Raw genomic sequence first — 8,241 nt, forward strand, 5'->3', positions numbered from 1 at the left:
GATCCGGCCTTGTCTGCTTGACGTCATAAAGCTCAGTGTGGCTGATGAAATGATGATCTCTTGAAGCCATAGACACAAGCATCACTTTGATAGCACTGATAGCTGCAAGAAACCACTGAGTCCAATCTCAGTCACGAGCAGAGGCTGCTCATGTCAGATGACTCCACGGCTGATTGATCTGAATGTATTGCATGTAAAAAAAGATGCAAACAAGGAATGGTAGCTGTTTGTTTTGTTTGGGATTCAAGGGTCAAGATTTGATGTGAAAATTAAATAGCAGTTATCTGCAATTGAATTAAATCTCAGATTTTAAAAATGCTCCAAAAATTTGTACAAAGAAATTGAAACAAGTAAAGGAAAACTTAAGAGACATAAGATAGAATATGGCAAAGGTTCTGAATGTAGTATAAATCTGCTTTTAAACAGAAGTATAATACTGTGAAGTAATAAAATGGATATACCTAATAAACTTTATTAACAAAACTGGTTTTGAACAGGATATTATGACAGTCATGACACTGATAAATATACAGACCCTTGTGGTTAAACATATGCTAATATATAGGCATTTATTTTATGAAAAATAACAAACCAACATTTACATGCCATACAACATCTACATGTCTGCTACATACTCTGTCCTACTGTCCTACTTTAAAAACTCACCTCTGGTTTCTGTTGGCCAACTAACAGCTGTTAGGAAATCACTTCTGCGTTCCCTGAAGTGCCTTAGTCCACAGCCTGACACTTTCTTCTTCTTACTGAAGGCAGTGTGAAAACCACCCATAACTTGTCCTTAGCTCCTAAAAAGCTGCCATTGGATGAGTTTAGTCCGTCCCACATGAAGAGAGATGCTGCAGCCAACTGGAACAGTGTTTTTAGTGTCCTTTGCAGAGTCAAAATGTATCTTAAGGCGATGGAAATAAAAAAGTGTAACCATTTGGAACAACAAGGCTGTGTATAAATCCCTTCAGGACACTAATGAAACTGTTTATAATGCCTTATTATTTTGTTTTGCCAGTTATTTTGTTTTACCAGCTTTCTGATGATTTGACCTCAGTGTATTTAATCTTTTTTTTTTTCATATCCAAAGCATAATCCATAATTATATGCATTTATACTTATTGTTGCATATGTTTGGTTGCTGTATTGTTTTTTCCTGTTTTGATACATGTGTGCTAAGTTCAAATTTTTACCCCCATATATCACTCCAGATGTTTGAGTATCTTAATGACAGAGAGTTCCAAGTAAAAGGAGGGTTAGAAGTACAGATATGAATGTTTTGGGACCTATTACTTATTATACTTGATGGATATATACAAAACAAGAAATTAAAAATCAAGACACATTTATGAAAAAAACAGTCCAGGGAAGATATTCAACCAAAAGACAGTGATTCTAGGCATAAGAAGGGCATAATAATCTCTTGCCAAGAGGGGGCGGTAAAAACCCGCCAAAATATGTCTTACTGTAGAAGAAGAAGCTGTCGTCCAATCACACGTAGCGTCTGGCGCCAACCGGAAGAGGTACAATTTCACGTTTGCTGAACTGCTCGACTGCTGAGAGGTAATTCTGTATTTGGTTTTTTTTCAAATAAACGTTTAACTCAACTCGTTTAATTGCGTTCAACAGGAACTGAGTAAACACGCTGACACAACCCGTAATCAAGGAGGCATGCTCTGTATTTAAGATAAAGTATCTACTGTTTATCATTTTAAAGCAAGAATCACTTTGGGAGCCAGCAGATATAAGGACAACCTCTATATGTCTCAAATCACAACAGAGGCTGCTGAGCCTGACCGCACTGTGTTTGTGAAAATACATTTTAAGTTTAAATAGAATGCAATAGTGTAATTTATCATAAATATTCTGTTTTGTCCTCTTCTGTCTCCTAGCTGCAGGATGTCCTGTAACAGCAGTGTTACTCGTGTTCAGCTGGTGTCATCTGTGGACCAGGCTGAGCGAGTCTCTGTCCACCTCATGCCCTGTGAGATTGAACATGACGGGCCTGCCCAGGTCTCACAATACCTAACAGCTACCACTAAAGACTGCAAACAAGGTACACTAACGAAATGCTTGGTATCTGTCCTTTTTTGTGTGGAAGGTCTTAAAGCCTCTCTACCAATATACTATAGCTCAGGTATAGTTTGCAGTTCTTAGAAAATAGATTATACCAATTATTTGCAGTTGTTTTTTTTTATCATTACAGAGAAGACAGTGTCATTCAGAGGACGTGGATTAAAGGGGCAGGAGCTCAGTTGTCCACAGGGCTACACTGGCTTAGTGCTGAAAGAGATCAACAGGACCGGCTCTGACCAAGAGGTAAACATCACTGATGTCATCTTTCTGTCACTAAAACTGTGAGCAGCAGTCTGGGTCAGTCAAAAATAAGGGCAGAGCACTGACTGTATGCACTAAAGGTATCTAACGTGAGGATTCTGTAACCATACATGTGGTTGAATTGTGTGTGTGTGTACAGGACAGGACAGTGAGGTTATCGTCTGTGTTTGACAAACTGACCTACTGGAACCTGGAGACACATCCAAACTCTGATGATACAGTTGTCATGGCAATGGATTGGCCAGAGTTGGCTGAGGCGGTGAGCTTTTTTTTTTTTACCTTAAAAAGGCTTAAGCAAGGTTTAATAATAGAAAAGAATAACCTGTCAATCAGTAATTGTTTTTTAATTGAATTACTTTGAACAAGATCAGTCAGATGGCAAAACTTTAGTGGTGAGCTGATCTGAGACAAAATCAGAGCTGAAAAACAAGATTTATAAGATCAAAGTAAAGCTTGAGAAATACTTAATCTTACATTATGTAGTTTAATGTTATAGTACTTGGTACTTTCAGTCAGGAGTCCACATTAATAGTTTGTAAGACAATGCGATGAACTGAAAAATTTGTATTCGCAAGTACTGCTACAGTGACATAAATATTTTAGTAGTATATCATGTGGTTGAAAATAAAATGACACAGAGGCAGATAATTTATAGGAAAACATTTTAAAGATATTTTGTGTCTTCACAGATCCACGGGCCAGTAGAAGACTGAAAACGGTGACAAGACTTCCTGTAAACAGGTGGCAGGGCATCACCTCAGCGTGTTACAAATAAAACAGACAGTTTTATGGTTACTTGCTACAATTCTTGCCAGTTCTGAGCACTAAAAAAACAGATGTAATGTTTATATTTTTGTATGTGTCCTTTTGTAGTGAAATAAAAGAGCTATTGATCTGCCTGTGCATTGTGTGATATATTAAGACATTGCAATATTTACATATAATTTCTACTGAACAGTGTTTATTAACAAGGTGACATTTAGATTTTCCACACAGGCTACCAGGAAACCATCTAAATGACAAGTGATCCAGCTGTCCCTTCAGTATTAAGTGTAAAACTCTTGGGTTTGTATGGTTATACCAGTGCTTATTCATTTTTATATTACAGAAACAAATCTGGGGATCCTTAATTGTCAAACATTCACTGAGGCACATTAAAGTTTAAAATTAAACATTTATGGAGGACAGAATCAAGTTAAGGGTCAAAGTGTGCTCCTGTTTTTCCTGTCACACGACAGGAGAAACACTACTGAGGGAAAGGTCACACGATCAACAAACAAAGACAAACACATAAGATTCCAAACATTCATTCACTCCTCCTCCCTCACTTCTGCAAAACTACTAGAAAAAGTAGGCTGGATGTTTTCTTCAACTTGACCCAGAGGGTAAATGCTATGCAAAATTATGAAATGTGTTCGGACAAGACAACCACACATTTTCAGTAGGCTACTGTATATTATCTTGACAGCCATTGGAAATGAATACGTTGCCATCATATCTTTAATATGTGATGAACCACTTGTGAGGAACAAATGAGATGAAGAACAAAGGCAAATGAAAGGCCATTAGGCAAAGCTGATCTCTTACTGAATAAAACATAATGTAAACATCTGCTATGAATCTAGTGGCTTCATCAAAACTGATGTTAGAAAGGCCCCTCAAAAATGGCCCTCTGTAATTTTAAATGAGCAGAAATTTGCCTCTAAGATCTGATTGTTTCATCCTGTTAAACTCTAGATATTACAATGCCACTGTACGTACAGCCATTAAAACTTTGCTAGCACAATACAAAAAAGGCAGTTATAAATTAAAATAAATGTATTAGCCTGTTTAGTTTAAGCAAACACTATGTGTAGCACGTCACTCAATAGTTTTTAATGTCTCCTTAATCAATGACATTTTTCCTCATTTTAATACCCATACAAATGTATTAAAAATGATAAAGATATATAAAAGAAGTCAAAACCGGAAATTTTAAGATTCCTCCTAAATTTTTTACAAAGAACAGCACAAATGCAAAAGTCTTCTTTAAGTTAAAATCTGATTAAATAAATCCAAGCTTGGGGGACATCAGTCACCAAGATCATTAAGCATGTTTGCTTAATGAATGGGGGCAGATATCACTGGTGCTTACTTTGTGGCGGAGAACAGAAGATACCTCATTTGTCTTTTCTTAAGCTGTTTTCTTGGCTTCAGTGAAAAACATCATGAGGTCAAAGAAAAACGAGAGGGAGAGTTCATAAGCACTTAGGGACAGATCCCTGGTTCTAGATGAATCTGAATCCTCTTACACCAGGTATACACCGATCAGCCATAATGTTATGATCACCTGCCAACCTGACCGATTGTTGGCTACGCAGCCCCATACACAACAAACTGTGATGCACAGTGTGTTCTGACACCTTTCTATCAGAACCAGCAGTAACTTTTTCAGCCTCTTGAGCTTCAGTAGCTCTTCTGTTGGAATCGGACCACACGGGCCAACCTTTCTCAATGAGGTTCACAGGTTTTCCTTCCTAGGACCACTTTTGGGAGGTACCGAACACTGCAGACCGGGAACACCCCACAAGAGCTGCAGTTTTGGAGATGCTATGACCCGGTCAACTAGCCATCACAATTTGGACCTTGTCAAAGTCGCTCACATCCTTACGCTTGCCTATTTTTACCTGCTTCCAACACATCAACTTCGAGGACAAAGGGTTCACTTGCTGCCTAACATATCCCAGCCACTGACAGGTGCCATTGTATTGAGATAATCAATGTGTTTCACTTCACCTGTTATAACGTAACGGCTGATCGGTGTATATTATAGACCTGGGCCCCTTGTGTTGAAACTATAGTTTGAAGATGAACTACTAAAAGCAAATCATGCCCAGGACATTTCTACACTCTCATTTCATTCAGGAACATAAATGTGAACTACCAGGGAAAAAATCTGAAAACGTCTGAAATAAATATTTTGTTGCAGCCCCACTTGATTTAGAGTTCAGATATGAGGTTGAAGTTAAGATATGTTGTGTTTGTGTGTTAGAGAAGAGGTGGTATTGGTGGGGGTGGAGGTGGTTGTGGTGGCTCTAAGATCTCCATGTCTAACTTGGTGCGCTTGGTCCGCAGCGTGCGGTCGTGAGCTTTGCGGATGTGTCTGTACAGGTCGCCTGATTGAGTGTAGCTCCGGTAGCAGTAGTGACACTCATAGGGACGTTCGCGTGTGTGCACGATGGCGTGGCGCCGTAGCGTGTATGTACATGAGAAAGTCTTTCCACAGGCTTCACATGTGGGGACATCATCCCCAAAGTTCCCCATTGAGTCCTGGAAGTCCTGGAAGTAGGCAGGAGGGTCTGACTGGTTCTGAGCTGTGGACGGAGGATTGATGGAGGCGGCGAAGGAGGAAGTGTCCTGGGAGGAAGGGCCGGCACCGGAGGAGGAGGAGGAGGGAGAGAGAGGGTAGGAGTAGTCGTTTGTTTGGGAGGTGAGCTGTAAGAGGCCCTGTGGGTGGGAGGAGAGAAACTCTTCTTCCTGGATCTCATTTTCAAACTCATCATCTACATCCATCACTGGTTCCCTCTCTCTGCTATCCTCTCTCTCCTCCTCCAGCTCCTCGTCAGATATAACAATGGCCTCCACTTTGATTTTCACATTCTCATCATCTTTATCATCTGTCCTCACTTCACCCACAAGAGATCTTTCATTTCTAACTATGGGATAAGCTCCTGTGTAACCCTCAGGTCCTTTCAAAGTTTGAGCCTGAAAGTCCAAGCTTTGGTTTTGGAGTGACACAGCACTCTGGATCCGAATTTGGTGAAGCGCACTCTGTGTTGGTGAATGTGTCGGGTTTGTTTCTAAGTGTGAGGTTACTCCTGATGTTTGGATTAACATGACCATCTGCTGTCCTCCTGCTGATGCACCTCTGTGCTCATTCTCCGAGGGTTCTCTAACAGAGTCATCCCGGGGGAGTCTGGGTGAATCCTGCTGATGGAGGTGGGAGAGAGCAACCACTGACTGACCACTAGCCTGGCTCAAAGGTATTAAGGAAGAGGAAGACGAGGAGGGCTGCTGGTTACTGCTGTGGCTGATAAAAGACAGAAAAAACAGAATATATACTTTAAACAGTGTAAGCAGCCTTTTAAACTGTGTTTCACCAAAAGTACAGAAGCCTTTTAGCCTCAGGGGCTACTTTTGAAACTTAATTTATCACCAAAATCAAACAGATCATTACCTGTAGGACTCTGTAGAACTGCATGGGCTGCAGAATGCTGACCCTTCCCCCTGACCTCCAGTTCTCAACCTGGCATGACCTCCTGAGGCAGGATCAGACGGGCCTGTAATGTGGCCCTGAACTCGGTCTCCACCTGGGGGCAGAGGAGCGGCGCCCATGCCGGGCTGGGTGGTATCAGCGAGGTTTGGGCTCAGAGGAGTTTGAGCTCTTTCCTTGTACGACCCCCGAACTGTCCTCTGCTCAGACTTCACAGACTCCAACTGACTCCTCTCTGCTGTGGTTATTGATGAGAGTGATGCTTCCATCACGACTGAATTCAAGTCATCCACCACCATGGGCTGAGGTCCACCCTCACCTCCACCCTGCCTCCCCATCTCTGTCGCCCTCCTCGCGCCAGCACTCTCCTCAGAGCGGGTGCTGTCTGCCTCAGCCAGAGGACCACGTCTCTGCAGTCGTCTCTTACATACTCTCACCACCTCGTTCATGTGCAGAAAGCTTGCAGCTGCCAATACATCCTCCACTGGGGGAGACTCATTCAGTTGCAACACGCCTTCATAGACAAAGTCCAAGAGCAAGCCAAAGGCAGCGGCCGTGACGATGTCGCTGTCGAGTGTGACAGAGCTGCTGCTGCCGTTCCCACCACTGACCCCTGGAGAGTCTGAGTAAAACATGTGGAAGAAAGGCGAGCAGGAGGCCAAAACAGCTCGGTGAGCAAGGAAACGAGATGAGCCCACCAGGACGGTGCAGTCACAGAGGAAGCCCCGCTGTCGCTGTGAACGCAGAGCCGACAGCAGCTGCTGGGAATGCTGGGGGAACTCCATCACCTGAGCAACAGAGAATGACAGAAAATTATGAGAAAATAAGAGAAAGCAGAGAGATAATAAGCTGAAATAAATTTCTGCATACAGCTCTGTAGTCAGCTGCATAAAGTATCAGGAGATTTGTGTACATTATTAATTATTTCTTTGGATCAATTTACATTTGATCATCATCTCCACAAAAAAAATAAACAAGTTTCCCAATTACCTCCTGTGGCACAAATAACCATGTACATAGTTTGATCAGTAGTTGCTTTTTTTTTCTTTATAGAAGAGAAAATAAATAAGTGAGGTTTATGCTCACCACCTTTTATCCACTGAAAGGTAATTTCAACAATGACTTTCCACATTTATACTTTTCACACCTTCCAAAGTATTCAAGGTTTTGTATGAAAATGTCCCCATATAAATAACTGGGCTGCTTTGGGCTGCCGTTAAATGTTTGTCTTGAATCTGATTGAGATCAACCGTCACACCCAGAAGTAAAACAGCAGTTACCATCACCATGGCAACTTTTAATTGCAGTCCGGAACACACAGGTGATTGAGGTGAGGCAATTAGCTAAGCTTGACACGCATACAGAAACACACATACACAGATGTTCATTTTTTAAAGGCTCATCTACCCATCCATTGATCCAGCTATGCATTTTGTATCACAGCCACCAGTTCACACTACTTTTTACTTCAGTCCTTCTTTATTCTCTCCATGTTATCATTTTTCCTCCTCTACTCCTCCTTTATCACTCATCTCATCCTCATGCTTCTTCTCTCCAAATCTAGCTTGTCTTTGCCCGTCCCTCCTCCTCTCTCTCTCTCTCATTCTCCTCTTCCACATCTTCTTTCTTTTTTCATATAAATTCATCTC

General features: G+C 41.5%; 2 protein-coding genes across 2 annotated transcripts; one reads left to right on the plus strand and one right to left on the minus strand.

Annotated features, from left to right (window-relative positions):
- Positions 1–1,512: 1,512 nt before the first annotated feature.
- Positions 1,513–3,233, plus strand: rnaseh2c (ribonuclease H2, subunit C). The gene is made up of 5 exons (XM_069669827.1): positions 1,513–1,566; positions 1,896–2,059; positions 2,210–2,322; positions 2,480–2,599; positions 3,030–3,233. Exons 2-5 carry the CDS (start codon positions 1,903–1,905, stop codon positions 3,051–3,053), a joined length of 414 nt encoding a protein of 137 aa, XP_069525928.1. The 5' UTR covers positions 1,513–1,566; positions 1,896–1,902; the 3' UTR covers positions 3,054–3,233.
- Positions 2,967–7,377, minus strand: zbtb3 (zinc finger and BTB domain containing 3). The gene is made up of 2 exons (XM_069669826.1): positions 6,557–7,377; positions 2,967–6,409 (listed from the first exon to the last, which is right to left on the minus strand). The coding sequence occupies exons 1-2, from the start codon at positions 7,375–7,377 to the stop codon at positions 5,368–5,370; spliced, it is 1,863 nt and encodes a 620-aa protein (XP_069525927.1). The 3' UTR covers positions 2,967–5,367.
- Between the last annotated feature and the right edge of the window lie 864 nt (positions 7,378–8,241).

Source organism: Semicossyphus pulcher, unplaced genomic scaffold, assembly GCF_022749685.1.
Source record: "Semicossyphus pulcher isolate SPU_LCO1_2020_fin unplaced genomic scaffold, fSemPul1.0.p SCAF_2, whole genome shotgun sequence".
Classification (NCBI taxonomy): domain Eukaryota; kingdom Metazoa; phylum Chordata; class Actinopteri; order Labriformes; family Labridae; genus Semicossyphus; species Semicossyphus pulcher.